The sequence below is a fragment of the Mytilus edulis genome, chromosome 3, assembly GCF_963676685.1.
Source record: "Mytilus edulis chromosome 3, xbMytEdul2.2, whole genome shotgun sequence".
In the NCBI taxonomy this organism is placed as follows: domain Eukaryota; kingdom Metazoa; phylum Mollusca; class Bivalvia; order Mytilida; family Mytilidae; genus Mytilus; species Mytilus edulis.
Window position 1 is genome coordinate 5,936,515 of NC_092346.1, and position 21,989 is coordinate 5,958,503.

General features: G+C 32.3%; 1 protein-coding gene and 2 long non-coding RNA genes across 3 annotated transcripts; 1 reads left to right on the forward strand and 2 right to left on the reverse strand.

Annotated features, from left to right (window-relative positions):
* Positions 1 to 3,896: 3,896 nt before the first annotated feature.
* LOC139514745 (ankyrin repeat domain-containing protein 50-like) lies at positions 3,897 to 13,227 on the reverse strand. Its single transcript, XM_071304385.1, has 3 exons — positions 13,222 to 13,227; positions 12,314 to 12,587; positions 3,897 to 6,844 (listed from the first exon to the last, which is right to left on the reverse strand). Exons 1-3 carry the CDS (start codon positions 13,225 to 13,227, stop codon positions 3,897 to 3,899), a joined length of 3,228 nt encoding a protein of 1,075 aa, XP_071160486.1.
* Positions 13,228 to 13,847: 620 nt separating this feature from the next.
* Positions 13,848 to 15,555, forward strand: LOC139514769 (uncharacterized). Its single transcript, XR_011662694.1, has 2 exons — positions 13,848 to 13,921; positions 15,478 to 15,555. It is a non-coding gene; the product is annotated as an uncharacterized lncRNA (long non-coding RNA).
* A 5,010-nt stretch (positions 15,556 to 20,565) lies between these two features.
* On the reverse strand, positions 20,566 to 21,989 carry LOC139514770 (uncharacterized). Its single transcript, XR_011662695.1, has 2 exons — positions 21,824 to 21,989; positions 20,566 to 20,800 (listed from the first exon to the last, which is right to left on the reverse strand). It is a non-coding gene; the product is annotated as an uncharacterized lncRNA (long non-coding RNA).

A 21,989-nucleotide genomic window follows, 5' to 3' on the forward strand; every position in this document is an offset into this window, starting at 1 on the left:
ATTTTAATGTAGACTTTCATAAAATAAATCAAGATTTAACATATTCGTGCGTAAGATTTTGAAAATCTTATTTAGTCGAACTGAATAGGTTAATTGATTTTTGGTTGCTTACTTAACGTCCAGTGGCAAATAGTTCATGCATGTTCAGAACGATACACACTGAATAAGAAATCATACTGTGACCTACATGTATTTATATTCATCTTCGTGTCAGTTCTTAACTTTTTAAAATGTATGTATACCTTTTAATCTATCAAATGATCGATCAACTAATAAGATAATCTTATATTCTATTGAATAACATTAAAGTAACTCACGAAAGGGTCGGTCGTGTCAGTTCTTAACTTTTTAAAATTTATGTATACCTTTTAATCTATCAAATGATCGATCAACTAATAAGATAATCTTATATTCTATTGAATAACATTAAAGTAACTCACGAAAGGGTCGGATGCGGAGGGTATATAATTATAACCTGATTATCTTTTTATAAAATGTATTGCTATTCAAAAGACAATCTTTCTGAATTTTTCATTCGATTCAAGTAAAATTGTTAAAAAAATAACCACTTTTCCGCGATAGAAATAACATTACAAATAGAAAAAAAAACATACCCTTTTCCATAAGCGAAGTGGTACAATAAATAACTTTAACTTTGCCATTAAAGTGCGAGGTTTGGCATGCCACAAAACCAGGTTCAACCCACCACTTTTATTCCCCTTTAAAAGTGTCCTGTACCAAGTCAGGAAGATGGCCATTGTTATATTATTGTTCGTTTTTGTGTGTGTTGCATTTTAACGTTGAGTCGTTTGTGTTTTCTCTTATTTTTGATAAATTGAGATAAGACGTGGCACGGTACTTGTCTATCCCAAATTCATGTATTTGGTTTTCATGTTATATTTGTTATTCTCGTGGTGTTTTGTCTGATGCTTGGTCCGTTTCTGTGTGTGTTACGTTTCGGTGTTATGTCGTTGTTCTCTTATATTTAATGCGTTTCCCTCGGTTTTAGTTTGTTACCCCGATTTTGTTTTTTGTCCATGGATTTATGAGTTTTGAACAGCGGTATACAACTGTTGCCTTTATTTACAATGTGTCTTGTATTTGTCATACACCGTTATCAGATGGTAACAATACATTTGTGTCTTACTTCATGCAGTTACAGTAATATTTTTTATTGTGTATGGATAATAATTTTCAAAAGGTTTATATCTAAATTGTTTAGTGAGTTTTATTTCACATTCTAAATGAGCCGCAGGGCGTATTAAAACCTGAACGCATTAGAAAGGAATATCCCACTTTAGTGTTGTCGGTAAAATAGGATACTAAATTTTACAAATCTTTATAAAATTAATATTTTTTTGACGGTATATAAGTGAGATAATGCATATTTTAAGGTTTTTCTTGTCGTAGAACACACCTCGGGGTGTCAGGATTGTTCAAAGAAAGACCTCCCTCCGGTCGGTCTTTCATTTGATCATCCTGACACCCCTCGATGTATTCTACGACCAGAAAAACCTTAAAATATGCATTATCTATAACAGACTTACTAAATCTGTAATGGTCTCACTATTGTATACCTTATACTCCATGTCATGTTCTCCCCTTGTAGACCTTAAAAAACAGGTGCTGTCTACTGTAAACATCATAATGGTTGACATGTTTTTACTACTGTAAACCTTATAATGACTCGAAATGATGTTACTTAATTAATCATTATTAGTGGAGTATTAATTTTCGTGGATTTTGTTGGAAAGATTAATAACACATATATGTGTTCCAGAAAGTGTACGAATAATCTTAAACGAAAACTTTGACAAAACCACACGATCAGACTTACACGAAAGTTTAATATGTATGCATCTTCGTGAGTTCAGACATACTAAAATAAATGAATTTTAAGTAATTAAAAATAGTACAAACGTTGAAAGCTATTAAAACGTTAAGGATGAAAAATAAAGGCCACAGTTGTATACCGTTGTTCAAAACTCGTAAATTTGGGATAGAAAAGTACCGTGACACGTCTAATAGTAATGTGAATTCACACTAAAATATAGGACAAAACAAACGACATAACGGAAACACAATGTAATAATGTAACACACACAGAAACGAACTATGATATAACAATGGCCATTTTTAAAAACAAAAATGGTGGGTTGAACCTGGTTTTGTGGCATGCCAAACCTCGCACATTAATGGCATTGTTAAATATAACATTAATATGACAACATAATAATACAAATAAATAGTAGAACGTATTAGGCAAAGAAACACATGAATAATAGATAACAACAGGCATCAGGTTTAAAATTCAATATGTCAAAACCACGCGTGAAAGTAAGCGAACAAATTCATGTTGTTAAAAATTAATTTACAAATGATTTTTTATTAATTTGTACAAACATTAATTTAAACAACAAGATATTTTATACAGCCAATTATGGCGCTCATTGAAGAAAATAGTTATCATCCATCTTTTTTTAATTTTTAGCCATGGCGTTGTTAGTTTATTTTCTATTTATGAATTTGACTGTCCCTCTGTTATCTTTCGTCCCTCCTTTAGAAAAGATATGAATTCATTTAACAAAATTAAAATATACGAACAACAATAATTAGTTGGAATAAGAAGACAAATAATCACAAAAGGAAACTACATATAAAGTAATATGTACAATACAATTTATAAAAATCAAGGTAAATGTTATATCTTCGATTTCCATTGTCTAAGTTGGATACAAAAATCTAATATACATTGAGTATTTCTTGACGTAAATATGTTCAAATTAAATATCGTGACCATTACATTGGTTTACATTTACATCAGTGCCAAATTATTTTAATAATAGCATAGTTAGAATGTAACCAGTAGTGGTATATTTAATCAGCAAGTTAACAGTAGTGGTATATTTAGTAAGCATGTGAACAGAAGTGGTATGTTAAGGCAGCGTATAAACAGCAGTGGTATATTTAGTCAGCATGTTAACAATAGTAGTAAGTTAAGTCAGCATGCAAACGGTAGTTATATGACTAGTAAGCATGTAAATATCAATGGTATATTCAATTAGTATATAAACAGTAGTGGTATATTTATTCAGCATGTAAACAGTAGTGGTTTAGTCAGCAAGTGAATAGTTCTGGTATATTTAAACATCATGTAAATAGTAGTTGTATATTTATTCAGCATGTAAATATAGATTCTTATATTGATACCAGTGGATTATCGGATATATCCAATCGAGATAGTTAAATCATCTATTTTAAAGTCTGAGCCTCGGCGAGGACTTTTAAATTGATAATTTAACTGTCGAGATCGGATAAATCCTATAATCCACGAGTATCTGTGTAAGAATCTGTATCTCTAATGATTAAAAAATATTTTTTTTTTGTTTAACGAAAATCCCCTTCGAGTGCTTTTCACGTTCCATGAAGTTTGATTTATACAGTTAGCAAAAACTTTTATGACCCTTAAAATAATCCAATGATTTTTGACATCACCGCCAACCACACGTTGTTTTTTTTACAGAATAGGTTTGGAAAGGAATAAATTTCCATAGAATTAGAGAAACAGAATATATTTAATCAGCATGAAAACAGAATTTATTTAATCAGTATGTAACCAGTAGTGGTATATTTAGTAAGCACGTAAACATAAGTGGTATATTTAGAAATCATGTTAACAACAGTGGTATACATAGTAAGCATAAGAACAGAAAAGGTTAAGTCAGTATGTAAACAGAAGTGGTATATTCAGTCAGCATGTAACCAGCAGAGATATATTTATTCATCATGTTAACAAGTTAGGCGACTGACCATCAGTATCACACGTATTGTAGTCTGCTTCTTTGTGTAACGACCTTTTTACTTTTTTTCTGTATGACCAAGTTCACAAGCAATCATTAAAGATGACCACTAGATTTATCACATTTATTACAGTCTAACAACATTTTGACTATTTCTGAATGACCATGTTCACAAGCTTTCATTACAGGTGAATAACCATATTTATCACATTTTTTATAGTCTGCTCCTATGTCTAACAACATTTTTACTATTTCTATGTGACCATGTTCACAAGCCTTCATTAAAGGTGAATAACCATATTTATCACATTTTTTATAGTCTGCTCCTTCGTCTAACAACATTTTTACTATTTCTTTATGGCCATGTTCACAAGCCTTCATTAAAGGTGATTGATCATCTTCATCACATTTATTAAAGTCTGCTACTCTCTCTAAAAACATCTTTACTATTTCTGTATGACCATGTTCACAAGCCAACATCACAGGTGACTGACCCCACATGTCACATTTATTACAGTCTGCTCCTTTATCTAACAATATCTTAACTATTTCTGTATGGCCATTTTCACAAGATTTCATTACAGGTGACTGACCAAATATGCCATCTTCATTACAGCTTGCACCTCTTTCTAACAACATTTTTACTATGTCTGTATGACCATGTTCACAAGCCCTCATTACAGGTGAATCATGATACCACTGACATTTATTATAGTCTGCTCCTCTGTCTAACAACATTTTTACTATTTCTGTATGGCCGTGTTCACAAGCCTTCATTACAGGTGAATATTGATATTTATTACATCGAACATAGTCTTCTTCTTTGAGTAACATTATTTTAAAATTTCCTTTATTACCATGTTCAGAAGCCTTCATTGAACATAAATAGCTATATTTATCACATTTATTATGGTCTGTTCCTATGTCAAACATTATTTTTACATATTTTGTAGAACAATGTTCAAATACTTTAACTACAGGTGACTGATCATCTTTATTAAATTTATCATAGTCTGCTCCGCTCTCTAAAAACATTTTTACTATTTCTGTGTGTCCGTGTCTACAAGCATATCTTATAGGTGACTGACCATACACGTCACATTTATCATAGTCTACACCTCTTTCTAACAACAACTTTACCGTTTCAGTATGACCATTTTCACAAGCCTTCATCACAGCTGCCTGACCGTCAAGATCACATTTATTATAGTCTGCTCCGCTGTCTAACAACAGCTTAACTATTTCGATATGACCTTGTGCACAACCTATCATTACAGGTGAATGACCCCACCTGTCACATGCATTACAGTCTGCTCCTCTGTCTAACAACATCTTCACTATTTCTGTATGACCATGTTTACAAGCCTGCATTACTGGGGATATAATCAAGTTATCACATTTGTTACAGTCTGCTCCTCTGTCTAACAACATTTTCACTATTTCGATATCACCATAAATACAAGCTTTCATAAGGGGAGAGTAACCACAGTCGTCCCATTGATTACAGTCTACTCCTCTGTCTAACAGGATCTTTACTATATCTGTATGACCATGTTCACAAGCCAGCATTACGGGTGACACTTCCATAGAATCACATTTTTTATAGTCTGCTTCTTTGTCTATCAGCATCTTAACTATTTCTGTATGACCATGTTCACTAGCAATCATTATGGGCGACTGATCAACCAATGTACACCTGTTTACATTTGCTCCATGATCACAACACCACTTAACAAAAGAAACATCTCCTATATAACAACAATGTAATAAAACAGTATCATAGAGTCTACAACAATTGTCATCTTCACTGTCATCGACAGTGTAATCACCATATGTATTTGCTAGTTTTCTCTGGTAAGATACATTTAGTCTTTTTAAATAACAGAGCAATTTCTGTCTGAACTTAATTATCGTCATATTAATGTTACTAAATACATCTTGTAAGTTTCCATTTGACCATTCATCAATAATTCTCTTTATGTATGTCGCATGATAAGCTGGAGGAATAACAATGATAAACTTATCCATGATATCCTTTCTTTCTAAAACAAATCTTTCTTTTATTAAACCACTCACTGCGTTCTTTATCAAGCAGTTAACTATTTGTTGTCCATATATCTTAACAAGAAAATCAAATATTTTATCATGTAAAATTTTGTACACGTCTTCTTCTTTCGTAATGAATGTATGTTTGAGTGATTCAAGTTCATCCTGTATTACAAGTCTTGAAGTTCCCCTGTCTAATCTACATGCCTCACATGTGTTCTCTATAATAGCCCTAGTTTCTTCATCCACCCGTTCTGTTAATATGTCTTCTTCTAACTGGTTGTCAAAGATGACACATAAAGCCAAAGCACAGTATTTAGCGTGATGCCCTCTCTTCAGAAACGTATCAATCTCTGCTTCATAAATTGAATATGGATTCTGAAAGAAATCTGTAATAACAAGTTCCTCATTATCATGGCACAATTTACATAAAAGAGGAAAACAGTCATATAAATCGGAAAACTCAATTATCTCAGATGCTTTTTCATTGAGATACAACTTAGCTAATGATTTTCTTTCAGCTTTTGACAAGCAAATGTTCTTAGATAACATGTTACATACACATGACTTGAAAACTAATAAAGAATTAAACTTTTTATCTTGGAACACCTGTAACCGACATGCTGCAAGTATTTTTGTTTGTGTTTTATCAAGACTTGTTTTTATATCCTCAATGATTGGTTCCCAACTTTTTATGTCACTGTGGTCAAGTGAAAAGTTTCCACATAAATCATCGACAACAAACAATGTTTTCTTTTTAGGATTGCAAAGCTTCAAAATGTCAGCTGGATATGTCACAATTAGTATATCATAATCTTCTGCTGCCATTTGCAAAGCCACATGTCTTAGTGTTGCTGTCTTGCCTACACCAGAACTTGCCGTTATCGTTACACAACTGTTTTCCTTGATACATTTGAGTACATACTGGGCAGCTCTTGTATTAATAAACATCGTATCATCATTGTCCTTCCAATCTTGAAGTGTATTTCTAATTCTTGCTGAAATATAGATAAAGAAAAATTTCACCCTAACTGACATAGAAATATCCGGATACAATAGTTGATCACTTCATAGCTGACCGAATTTGGATTGCAAACTTAAATTTCACATAGCATATGTTTTTGTCACTGCATGAATTATATAGGACCCTTTGGACCTCAATATGGACCTATTTAATTAAAGGACTAAAAGTCTTACACATAGTTAGATTCATCATATAAAAAAACATAAATTCAATATTTGTTGCAATCAAGCAAAGTTTAATTTGGAAATACTTGAAAACTGAGCAAAAAATCAAAAATCCTAATCCGTGATTTGTTTTTGCTTAATCGACTTCTGACTAATCAATAGCGGTAAACTACTTTCGCCTTTGTTTAATATGTATAGAAAGATGTGGTATGAGTGCCAATGAGACAACTCTCCAACCAAATAACAATTTATTTAAGTAAACAATTATAGGTCAAGGTATGACCTTCAACACGGAGCCTTGTCTCACACCGAACAACAAGCTAAAATGGGCCCCAAAATTACAAGTGTAAAACCATTCAAACGGGACACCCAACAGTTTAATATATATAAAAAAACAAGAGGGACGAAAGATACCAAAGGGACAGTCAAACTCATAAATCTAAAACAAACTGACAACGCCATGGCTAAAAATGAAAAAGACAAACAGAAAAACAATAGTACACATGACACAACATAGAAAACCAAAGAATAAACAACACGAACCCCACCAAAAACTTGGGGTGATCTCAGGTGCTCCGAAAGGGTAAGCAAATCCTGCTCCACATGTGGCACCCGTCGTGTTGCTTATGTGATTACAAATCCGGTAAATATTCTAATTCGGTAGGTCACATTCATGAAAGGGAAGGGGATTGTAGTTACGACGTAAGGAACATATCCGATATCATTTGTGAAACGGTTATTCCATAACGGTCAACCAACTCGTGATGGCGTCCGTAAAATTTACGAAGGGATGATTTCAACTTCACCATTTGGAACTCTTGGTTTAATAGCTTCCGTGTGAGCAGTAACCCTCTATCAAGAAAACTATGATAGGAAATGCAAGCACGGGAATATCGTATCAATTGGGAGATATATACTCCGTATGCAGGTGCTGCTGGAATGTTGCTACTTAGAAATGGAAAGTTCATATAAATTGCATAAACAAACGTCAACTACTGTACATCAGATTCCTGACTCAGGACAGGTGCAATCATTTACAGCGGGATTAAACGTGTATAGTTTCCGCTTATAAAAAAAAACTTGAATTTATCTTTGTTAAAATCAAACCAAGTTTTAATTTAGGACCCTTTGGACCTTACTGTGCATTAATTTGAAAACTTAGCCGAAAATCCGAAATTTAAATTACACGGTTAGATTCAGTAAATCAAAGAAACACAAAGAATATTTTTTTTCTTGAAATCAAACGAAGTTAAATTTTGAACACTTTGGATCACAATGTGGACTAGTTGAACAACAGCATCCATAATTCAAATTTTAAACACACATTACATTCACCATATTGAAGATAACCAATAATTCAAGACTTTGAATTAAATCCTATTGAAATTGCTCAAGAAATAAGCAATTTATGCAAAGTATTAAAACAGTATAATGTGTTTGTCCCCCTTTTGCAAATTGTAACGGCCATAATCCACGAAATCAATTCTAACCTACCATTAAAGGTATGAAACTTTGTGATTAAATTTCAAATAAATCCATACACTTATAAACAAATTTTTGTCTTAAAGCAAGAAAACTGCTTGTTTTTGTCCCTAATTACCGAACAGATAAAACAATAACCCAAAAATCACTCCCAACCTTCTTTTTGTGGTAAGGAACCTTGTGGTACAATTTCATAGATATCAATACACTTATACTCAGTTATTATAAAAGAAGATGTGGTATGATTGCCAATGAGAGAACTCTTTACAAAAGATAAAATGCCACAGAAATTAACAACAACTATAGGTCACAGTACGGCCTTCCACAATGAGCAAATCCCATACCACATAGTCAGCCATAAAAAGCCCCGAGATAACGAATTAAAACAATTCAAAAGAGAAAACTAACGACTGTATGTATGTACAAAATGAACAAAAAAACACACATGTAACACAGCAACAAACGATAATCACTGAAATATAGGCTCCTGACTTGCAATAGAGACAGGCACATACATACAAAATGCGGCGGGATTAAACATGTAAGCAGAATCCAAACCCTATCCCTAACCTGTGACAATGGTGTAGTAATACAGCATTAGAACGAACTATTAAAATAATCAGCATATAGAAATACATCTAACAAAAACACACAGTGGACATGGCCGGGTGCTTGTTCATACCAACAACAAAAGACGCTTAGTAAAGATATGATAGTACTCGCAGTTACTGACAGCTAGTTTAAAGCCAATTACAATTATAAAAAAATCTAAGACTAAAAACAAAATGTTTCCTGATGATGAGGACACGGCTGACAACGTGATAACATAATATGAATGCAAAAATTCGGCAGTCGTATGATACAATAGATAAATGGTAGCCTTACCATAAAAGTTGAAGCACAAAAGCAGTTGTAAAGCAGTCTCTATTTGAACAAGGGAATCAATGTATGTGTGACTTTTCAACTGTTTCAAATTTTATACATCCTTGGCTTTCAAATATTCGTTCCTGGTGAATGTTAATCCTTCAAGATTTTTGGACCAATGAAATTCATCGCGTATTGGTTTTTTTTCAAATTTTGTGTTAGAAGTCGTATTTAATATCTATAGCTGGTTTTTTTTAATATGTTACAGATATATGAGCATTTTGACCATATCAACATGGTCATGTGTATATACCTTTTTTTCCAAATCTTAAGCATAGGGTCAAGGTACTAGTGATTTACAAGATGAACGTTGAAACGTTAAGCTTGAATACTGCAAATTGTATACGGTTATTAAAGTGCATAAACAAAAGTTTAGGAATGCAATTTTGAGTTATTCGATCGAGTGGTTTTTATTGTTAAATTATTTATTAGATAAAGTGATCTAATAAATAACTCAGTTGATTTAAAACACAAAGGTTTTTTCACAATTATAAGACTCATTGATTTGTTCTTGCAAATACCAGTATGCCAATTTTGAAAAATTGCTAGTGTTTCTAACTAACTGTTATATTTGGTAGCAGCAACAAATCTAATTTGAATCGCCGCCATTCAGGTTTTGAGTAATTCTGTATTTACTCCAGACGCGCTTTCGTCTACAAAAGACTCATCAGTGACGGTTGAATCCAAAAAACTTTAAAAGGCCAAATAAAGTACGAAGTTGAAAAGCATTAAGGACCAAAATTCCTAAAAGTTTCGCCAAATACATCAAGGTAATCTGTTCCTGAGGTAGAAAAGCCTTAGTATTTCAAAACTTCAAATGTTTTGTAAACAGTTCATTTATTAATATGACTCTATCAATGATAGTTTATGTTAGCAATAAGTGCTTACTTCTGAGCAGGTGATACCGTTGGAGAATTAAAACTCCACCAGTAGTGGCATCGACCCAGCGGTATAAGCAATATCATAAACCTGCTTAAAAAAGTGAGGCATTAAATTGTTTATAGATACATGTATCAATATTGCAAGACTTTACAATTATTATCAATCCACAAATCTAAAGATTTTACCTCTTACAAAGATTCCTTCAATAATTGAACTTCAGGATATTAGCCTGGCATCTATGTGTTCACCTCTAACATTACATGCTATCAAAATTCACCTCCCTAATAGACATGTTCACCATAAGCCGATACCGAAACCGAAATCGATACCGAAACCAAAAATAGTAGTGAATGGTAAATGTTTATAATGTTAATTAGGTCAACCTTTTTACTCCATTATATTGTTTGAAATTTGAATACAAAAGACAAAGTATTACTTCAACTTATCAATTCACATGAATCTATCAAAAATCAAAAATAAATTAAAACATTATTTAAATACACCAATGCAAGTAATATACAATCTTAGATATTAATGCAATTTATGTATGATGTACATTAAGCAGGTTTCGTTGTAGGGAAATAGCTGCACATAATTCTTCAATAGGTGCAATAACGTTATGTCTGTGAAGAAAACACACTATTTAATAAATGTTTATTCGTCTTTTCGAATGTTCTACACAAACTTTTCTGCACGAACCTTTTCATCGACAAATTTGCGTTCATCTTCTTCCAATTCTTTGCCAATCACCCTTCATAGATTGCCATTTTTCAGCTGACGGATATGCTATCAATAATTTGAAAGCGTGATGAAGAATTGGACAAAATAACATGGATAGCTTTATGAAATTTTGAGGTTTTGCAAACACCAAGAACAAAAAATAAGCGATACTTTGAATAATATAAATCGCTACTGTAAATAGAATGTCCATAACAAATGTGTTGAAGTCAGTTTTTATTTTTTTGATAACAATTTAAACTATGTAATAATTTGCTTAAAACATGTAACAGTTGAGGATGAATATTGAAGAACCTAGCATATCAAAAGGGGCACTAAAATGGTTCCAGAAAAAAGAAACGAAAAGGAAATGGAGAGAGAAAACATAAAAATGTATAACAAACGTTTGAAACTAATTTTGCCGAAAGAACCATCAAGCTTTTTGGATACCCTCTTCTGATACAGATTAACAGTAGTCATACAATTATAATTAAATAAAAATGTTTGCCTTTATAAGTATTTGTTTTGGTTCATTTGTAAATTATAGGTTCCCTTTATATATATTGTCGGAACGATATTGCACATATTGCAGAACTATGTACAAGTCTTTCCCTGAGACGAAACTTGATTCATGATTAATGTACATCATCAATAATTAATTTGTTTCCAAATCTGAAGTGTATGTAATACTCGGTGAATTCAAATATGCCTTTTTGATATATTCATGTAAATTGTTGAACTAAATTTATACTCCATCTAGTGTTTTAAATTCCAAACAATAAAGATGGTTGAGTTAATTAAACATTATTTACATTTACCATTTACCTTTTACTACTTTTGGTTTCGGTTTCGGTATCGGTTTCGGTTTCGGTATGGGCTTATGGTGAACATGTCTGTTAATGTGTTTCTTTTAAACGTATTACGATTACTACCAATAAAATTGAGAATGGAAATGGGGAATGTGCCAAAGAGACAACAACCCGACCATAGAAAAATAACAACAGCAGAAGGTCACCAACAGGTCTTCAATGTAGCGAGAAATTCCCGTTTTGAATATTAAGTATTGATATATTGATCTATATGATTCCAATGTACTTGACCACCCTTGTCTATAAATAACAGTTGTATCCATAATTATCAACATGACCTTTCTTCTTCGTTTTTTGCCAATTATGCAACCTATCAACACAGAGATCGTTGATAACATTCCAATGAATCAAACTAACATAACAATAAACTGAGTAGATGTAACCACATCACCTCAAGTTATTTACCTCTTATATTCCAAGGCACACTATCCATTTGATAAGTCTTTATTATTTCAATTTGCTTTTGCATTTTCCTATGGTCGATCTGTAATACCTCATGGGATTTCATCATTTCAGTATGTGACCGCTTCAAACTTTTAAATGATTCTTTTAGCTCTCGGATTTTATTATTGGAATGTTTGATGTCCATCATTATTTCTTGGTTGGTTTGATCTAATGGTTTGGTTTTCAGATTATCACACTCCTGCTTCATTTGTTGCCCACCTAATCTATCTATGGCCTGTAGAATATACCATATTTATTTATCAATCCACTGAGAATATTTCATGTTTGCAATATTTTCAAATTCTGTGAAATAACTTACAAGTGTTATGCATGTTAAAATTTTGGCATGTTTATTAGAGGGGGGAAAACATTTTTTAAATGTTTTTACAGGGGGGATCAAATAAAAATAGATAAATTTTATGGGGGGATCAAGAAAATTTTATACGTTTGATTTCAAAATGACCTGCCCCCCTCCCAGATAATTAATGATAAGTCCCTAAATGCATTTTGTGTTTAAGAAAATAAAACCTTTCTTGGTTTGTGATGGCCATTTTTTCCCCTGTCTGCAGAAGGTGTAAAAATAAACAAACACCTGAATTACTTTGATACTGTCCACTCACTGACTCAGATAAACTCTTTAACTCACCTATAGTTGTGAAGATACCTCTTGTCCATGTCAATTAAGGACAATCAAAACAATACAAACCGGTTTTTTACCTGAGGGAGCATCTCATAGTTGTACCACAACTTAGTTAATTTTATCTTTCTGAAACACAAAATGCATTTAACTTTATTATACCTAGTGGATTAAAACTTTTCCAACTTCACATGTAAGTCTGTACTCAGAGTAATTTTTGGCATGTAAATACAGCCATATTTGTCCGTTTGTTATGATGAAACCTTTAGAAAAAACACCTCACTTAACACAAACTTGATAAGACACAAGTCCAGCAGATTTACGAACTATTTTCCATATTCAGTGATTGATCCATAAATTTTGATAAAAAAAGTGGGGGAGGGGGAGGGGGTGAGGGTGGTGGTGGTGCATATTGCATAACTGCCTAAGGTTAAGGATTTTAACTATATATTGGGTAGGTAAGTGGTAAACAATTAGTTGTCTTCTTCTTCTATATGTATATCCTTCCAATTATGGAACTCCTCCTCAACGGATATTTGTCTTCATATTTTATTTACATTTATTGTCAGCTGAAGCATGTGGAGTTTAGAGAAATAGAATTTATTTTATCAGCTTTGAACAGCCATCTTTTATTCTATGTTTAGCCTAAATATTAATGACATTACTACAAACTTTTAAGCTACATGTGAAAAAACATTTAAAGTTATTTTTCTATTGTGTAATAAATATTATTAACCAAACAATATTACCATTATAAAAATGAAAGATATTTTCCATCAATTGAATAATTTGTGATTTATGTTTTAGGGATACAACAAGTCTGCAAGTTCCTAGATATAAATGCACAGAGAAAATTATTGATGAGATCATTGTGGAAAAAACTCAACAAAGGAAATGTACTTTTCGAAAAGGAGGAGAAGTGAAAGAAGCAGGTATTATATAAATAATTAACTTGGCTGTAACAATCAAACCATTGGGATAAATGTCTATATTTCAATAAATCAGCACGTAAACAAACAACAAAATCAGTAGAGGCATCTGTTAGTTAATACAATGACATCAATATAAGTTTCAATACAAATGTCAAAACAAATGTCAAAAAAAGAGGATGTGGTATGATTACCAATGAGACAACTCTACTCAAGAGAGCAAAGGATACAGACATTAGTAATTATTGCTTTGGCCTTCAACGATGAGTAAAACATGTAATGCATAGTCATCTTTAAGTTTAATTAATATATAAAATGCGACAGAATGACAAATGTAAAATAATTTGACTGTCTCTGCTCATGAATATTATGTACATGTATCATAGATAGCCAAAAATCTGTTTTTAAAAATGACAAAAAGTGATGGGCGGTTAAAGATATAAATAAAGGCGTTATATATTAACTTGTCCATGCAACCTCATTATGTACATAACATGCATAAGGAGACCCAAGAGTACTAGTATGATTGTTTTTGTCTCATCATCCATCCCAAAATTGTCTTCAGTGTTACTGATAACTTTGTATCAAGCAGGCTTGTCATTTAATGTATATACATTGCACATTATATATTTATTTTATATAAAGGTCTACCGGTATGCAGTTTTTAATTTTTTGGGGTATGATAAATATCTTGCATTCATTGAACCTCCAAAAAAAAAACTGCATTTTATCGTTCTGTTCTTTTTTTTTAAGTAGTTGTGTTTGTTTGTGGATCCAATCCAAGGATACAACAAAAACTAGATACCCTCAGAAACATTCAGGAAAAGTTAAATAACATTTGGCCCAAAAGTGTCAGAGGAAAATAATTTTTAAGCGACGAATGACATATGGACGGACGACAACAACAAATTCAAGCAAGTGATGGAAAAATCTCACATGGGGTACATGGCTTTTTGCATTACTCCCTCAATAATTTGTGTCTAAGTTTTCTATTCTAACTGATAAAAAAAATGTATCTTTTTTAAACGGGTTATAGCACTTCACCTTTGACAGGTTTAAAAATGATTTTTTTAGTCTTTTTAGTATATCATTTTATTCTGGTATCACCTAAGTTGAACAAAGGTATACAGAAAAACATATCTATTAACATTACATTGCGTTGTACATTTGTTGAAGAAGCATTAAATATTAAATTACAACGGTTGACTAATGAAAATGTGGACTAAAAGACCCTGTAACAAGGGTATGTACATCATACAATCATTGCAAACATCAAATATAGCTAACTATTTGGACATATATTATTCTAAGAAACAGACCAAACCATAAGAAAGCTAAACAATGAACCATAAAAATGAGGCCAAGATTAAATGGAATCTATAAACTGCTGTGTACATCATACAATCATTGCAAACATCAAATGTAATTAACCGTAAGCTTATAAGAACTCAATACCCCAAAAGGAGGTTGGGTAGGGGTTATGGTTTAAAAGTTTATACACAAGGGGCCAAAAACAATACTTCTTTTCTTGACCAATATAACTTTTCTTATGTTTGTAGGGAAAATTGGCGGAGTGTAACATCTATTAGGAATAAAAAGAGGAAATAAGTGTCTGAAGCAGTAAATCATTATGACTGTGAAAAGAAGATATCAGAATATGAAATGAGTTTATTTCAGTTAAAAAGACTTGCTACAGAATGTTCCTCTTGTAATTTTATTGAAGACCAGACCATTGTCAACTTTAAGTAAAGGAAGATAATAAAACATTGAAGAGGAAATGAAGGAAAAGACTTAATCATCAAAGAGCATATACAAAGCATAATTCAGAATAATTCCTGTGAAGGAATAATATTGTACAGTAAACAACATACAATAACATACAATTTCATTTTTTGCAATTTGTATGCTGTACTTTCAAAACTATGGTTAAAGTACAGTAGTCTGTTTTCTATTAAATATTAATAAAACTTCAGAATTTTAAACTTTTGCTTTAAATCAGTGCAATGCTAGTGATATTAACTGTACATTTAAGTCTTGTTTGAATTGAAAGTTAAGGTACATGTACATCTATATTACTACTTTTCTTGTGACAGTAAATTTGAAGGTAAAATTTATATGATTGATGATGCACATGCATTACCTTATATATTCACTTGATACATGAACATCAAACATGACCAATGAAAAAACAACTTGCACTTACATAAGTAAAATATGTGATATTGATATAAATTTATATCATAATCATGTGAAAATAGTTATCAAAGGTACCAGGATTATAAAAATAGACATGAAAATAACACAACTTTTCATGTTAAAATAAGGTTAAAAAATCTACATGTGAAATTAACACAATTTTTACACGTTAAAATTTTTTCATGTGATAATAATGTTATATTTGAACGTGAAAATCACGTGATCAGATTATGCTTAAATTTCTGCCAACCTAATCTATCTATGGCCTATAGAATATACAATATTCGTTTTGTAGTTTTTCCCTTTTATCATTCTTGATAACTTGAATGAAAATTGCAGGTTCAAAAGGGATTCTTGCAGCAATACATTGCCTCAATAAAAAACAATAATCAGTGGAATCTTCTTCCCCGAGGATATCACCAGCCCAGTAGTCAGCACTTCGGTGTTGACATGAATATCAATTATATGGTCATTTTTATAAATTTCCTGTTACAAAACATATTATAAAAATTTTGGAAAAAACTAAGGATTTTCTTATCCCAGGAATAGATTACGTTAGCCGTATTTGGCACAACTTTTTAGGGATTTTTGGTCCTCAATGCTCTTCAAATTTGTACTTGTTTGGCTATATAACTATTTTGATCTGAACGTCACTAATGAGTCTTAGGTAGACGAAACGCGCATCTGGCGAATTAAATTTATAATCCTGGTACCTTTAATAACTATTTACAGCTCACACAAAGCTGATAGATAGCAGTCAACTTATTGGACGCCTTTTTAAAAGTACAATTGCTTTATTATCATATATACTTATACCAAATGGAAACCGCTAATAGAAATACCTAGCAAAAGTCAAAGTTTTTGTATCCTTATTAACAAGAAAATGCCAAATCAGGTACGAGTTAAGATCATTGGTGAAGGTTGAATGGTATTTTAAACGTCTTCTATTAATATCATATAGTATACCGCTGTTCGCAATTCATAAATCGATTAAGAAAAAGCCAAATCCGGGTTACAAACTAAAACTGAGGAAAACACATCATATATAATACTACGACACAACAGAAACACAACACTTAAATGTAACACACACAGAAACGAACTATAATATTACAATGGCCATTTCCCTGACTTGGTACAGGACATTGAAAAAAGGTTGGGTTGAACCTGGTTTTGCGGCTAGCAAAACCTCGCTCTTAAATTATGTTTAATAATTTGAAAAAAAAAATCAAATAACATTTTGAAGAAAACATTAAACATGTGTATTACAGTGAGTTAATGATGGTGTTTTTGATTGACACGTTATCGGAAGTGACGGTCGAGGGCACGATATGGAATTTCGAAGGCTGATATGGATTTTCAAGGGCTGATATCAATATTGACTCTGAGGACATATAACTAATCTTAACTTCTGGCTATATTAACCATACAAAAACGTACATATTAGTTCAAAATGTGTGATAGTCTATATTCAATATCAATGGCCGACATCAATTTCTATCTATATTGGTCGACCTACAAAAATGCCACTAATTAAGAACTACAAATCGGCAAATAACTGTCGTACAAGGGGGAGGTTTTGCTACCTATAGAACTTATTTAACCCATCATTTTCTTCAGAAAATTCCTAAACAAATTCAGAAACATGACATTTGCTTTTTATTCGTTCCGTTGGTTGATATAATGGATAGTTCGATTTTGTCAGGTTTTATTGACTTCTTCCTTTTCGGGTTGAAGTGAACAAAAAAATGTGACGATTTCTAAAAATTAACATTTCAAGGGCAATAACTCCAAAATGATTTGTCCATTCCAAACAAATCCGCGTGAGATAGTCTGTAACCTGCTGATCATTGTTAACCATGTCAGATTTGTTGTAACTGCTTGTGTTTGTGACATATTAGACAAAACTGCATTTTATAGTTTTGTTCTTTTTTTTTTTTTTAAAGCAGTCGTGTTTGTTTGTGGATCCAATCCAAGGATACAACAAAAACTAAATACCCTCAGAAACATTCAGGAAAAGTTAAATAACATTTGGCCCAACCAGTCCGATATGCGGTTTAAATAGAACAAAAGAATTCGACCTCTTGTGTTTAGAAGGTAGAAAAGTGAAATGAACTTTGTATACGGTTGTCAAGATGTCACAAAAGTAACTTTCCGTAAAGTCATTATAAATATTTGCATTCACGTTGTTTAATTTTCATATTGTACAATTGTTGACAATGCAACTTGCAAACAATCGTTTTCAAAACGACCATAAGTCAAGCTGTTACGTCATTTAGGGGGTCTCCTTATAAACTGCTACTTTTTTTTGCTGGACATAGAAAAAATCTGGGAAAAATTACAAAAATTGAGAAATGAATTGCCAATCGTATAAGACCATTCCCAAAGTGGCACACCTTAATTTGACATTTGGACGCAATTTCAAAGTTGGATGTTATATGACGGGGTTTTGTTAATTATTTTTTGAATCGAACACACCCGTCCTATATATGTAACCTCACATGACTTTTAAGTGATTAAAACTGATTTTTTTAAATAATATTTGCATGTTTGACATGTTTTTTTCTTTAACAATTACAATTACACCGACAGTCATAATTTCTGTATTATTTAAAAAAGTTTTGTTACACATTTTGTTACACCTTAGTTACCCGGATTGGTTGACCATTGTGAAGTTGAGTTTTTGGGGTAGCATAAATTTATATCGTTGTACTCCTTTTGTTTGTGTTAACCAATTGTATTTCGGAATTATTTTTTATACGTCATTTATTTATCTTGCAATTTCTTGTAATTTAGTTTGCGTCTTATTTCGTTGGTGTCATATTCACCGTTCGGCCTTCAACAATGAGCAAAGCCCATACCGCATAGTCAGCTATAAAAGGCTCAGATATAACAAAGTAAAACAATTCAAACGAGAAAACTAACGGCCTTATTTATATAAAAAAAAAATGAACGAAAAACAAATATGTAACACATAAACAAACAACAACCACTGAATTACAGGCTCCCGACTTGGGACAGGCACATACACAAATAATGTGGCGGGGTTAAACATGTTAGCGGGATCTATGTTTGTGTTCGATCATACAGTATAATAAGTCGGTAGTTGCCCGCGAATGGATTTTTTTTTTATTCTTTGCGTCTTATTTGTTGATTGCAGTTGGTTTTTGTTTTGTGTCATGCGGAGATATGATGTGATTTTGTTTTTCTTTTGATGTGTTTGCATCTTAAATTGGGATTGCACCGAGTTATTTCATGATTTCTTTTGTGCTATATTTTCGATACATTTTTAGTCTATTTTATAGCATCTTACAATTGTCCGGCGACATAATGTGATACTTTTTTTGTTCGCCAATATTATTTATACGATTTGAATTTACTATTTATATCTTTTTCTTTTCTTATTAGTTTACCTACAGTCGAAAATTTGCAAGACATTAAGAGTCTTTACTTATTTAACCGTTTTACATTAGACTCAATTTTCTCAAACACCTCTCCCTAGTTTTCAAGAATATCAAAGTTCCCTTATATTATTTTTTACCTTATACGGTGACTCACTCTATTTTTCTCATACTTGCTCACTATAACAAGTCAAGTACTATAGTAGTACACCGGTGTCTTCATATTTCATGTACTGCACATGCGTATATATATTACTCGAGTGTGAAACATGCAGACAATACTCTACTAATGCAAGCCAGGAAACAATCCATCAACAAGGAATTAAGACTGAGCTAAGGGGAGCTCGCTCCAGTATGGCTCCAGTGATTCCCTTTGTTTAATCAAACATATTTTCCCGACGAAAGCACCCCTCCCGCCCCACCCCCCACCCGCCCCCCGCCTATATTCTTGAAAACGTTGTTCTTATACATACTTATCTCCATGTTATTGTCTCAAGTCTTCAGTCTCTGCACCGAACTCTTACAATCAACCAAGTCGTTGCTAAGACGGTGCTTAAAAGAGCAGCGGCTTGGGTTAAAATTGTACTTACTAGATAGTCTTTGATGATCTCTGATAATCTGTTACAGTTTTGTACAAGAGTAATGTTTGGCATGCTTAAACCCTTGGCATATTTTGTAAGTTGAAAAATGAATATACTAAAGACCTTTTTTGGGTGTTAACATTTGCGGTTGACTGGCATATTTTATGTAGAATGTACAACCTGTTTTATTTAAAAAAAAAAAATGATTCTAAAAGATAACGAAAATTAAGCATATGCTCTTTTAACTGTTCTTGAACAGGGCTCCAATTTAAAAAAAAAAAAAAGAAAGAGTTCAGATGATCAAGTTCTTTGAAGAAGGAGAAAGGGGAAACCAATAGCACTGCTATATCATCTCAGAAATTATATAAATTATTACCGTTAGTATTACAAGACTATGAAGGATGCATTCACATCTCTTCTGTTATGGAGACGTTTGACAAATTCTGTATATAAAAAAAAAACAAGTTCCTTTTGTGACATAACTTTATTCATATAGATTATTTCTCCTACATATCTTTATATATTGCTTTCTTTAGTTCAAATTGGAATCTCAGATAAGCATCTGGTACTTTAAAACCTCTACTCTCTGTTCCATGCCTTTGGTCGACATGTGTACTTCAGAATAATTACTGACTGTCAAATGTATAGCAGAACGTACATAACTTCTTGATAAAACAAACTGCTGTCTATCTCCCTTTTCGACACTGCAAACAAAAAAAAATCGAACAGGCAATTAAAGAGGGGGTTGCAACCACATGTTCCCCGTACAAACGGATCGGAATTCAATTCTCATTCTGTAAACAAATATTGTAGGATGTGTTAGTGTCGAATCCTGAAATTTGTAAGGTATTTTGGTGTTTTAAAAGCCCCTCCCCCTTTTTTTAATATACACCACAAAAAAACAACATTTAGTTAGGATAAAGAACTAATAAACGATAGTCCTATAATGTAAGGCTTCAGAGTTTCATATCTTTAAGATTCAACATGTTTATCGGATTGTTTTTTACTATCAATGTTGAACCGTTCATTTTTATCGGATTTTTTTAACTACCAATGTTGAACCGTTGAACATTGATAGTTAATAACAAACATTCGATAAAAAATGTTGAATGTTAATGATATGAACCTCCGGTCTTATATTAAAGGACAACATATAACACTTCTGAGGTTCATATCATTTTAATACATTCAACGGTTTTATCGGATTTTTTTTTTACTATGAACCGTTCAACATCAAAAGTAAAAAAAATCCGATATACAAACGTTGAATATAAGTGATATGAACCTCCGAAGTTTATATAATAGCATTACGGTAAATATAATAATTAAAATTCAGTTAATTTAGTGTGGGAGGCTATTTTAATCCACTTTCTGAGTGTGTAATAAATAATGTTACAATGTAACAAACCTATCAAACACACCGTGAAAAATAACATTATCTCCCCTTGAAATGTTTAACAACAAGACACAAACAACTGCTACCTTTTTTTTGCTCTATATCACATAATTATGAAAACACATTACATAGATAGGGAATGTTGTGCTTGTGTACACAATTAAATGTGTAGGTGGCACACTCAGAACGATCGTCTCTAGATTTTTTTTTTAAATTCGTCCCGGCCTTTCCGGGTTCACGTAGCAACACGTTTCTTTCCTTTCCAGCTATTCCTGATCAATTAATCCAAAACATGCATTTATCACAAAGCAACAACTATTAAACAACTCACCTATACCAATGGTGATCGTCTAATTCCTAGCTGATTCCTTTAATCGTACCTTTCTTGACGACACCCATCGTTGTAGCGTCTACCATTGGAGGTAGCGAAATTACATGATTTGACAGGAGAGCGAAATAAACAAGGGGAGCAATTTTATCGAACCGCATTCCGGACT

Coding starts and splice junctions, on each gene's coding strand:
- LOC139514745 (XM_071304385.1), bottom strand. Junction 6,845..12,313: donor TGTGCCTTGGAATATAAGAG/GTAAATAACTTG, acceptor TCTATATTTCAG/CAAGAATTAGAAATACACTT.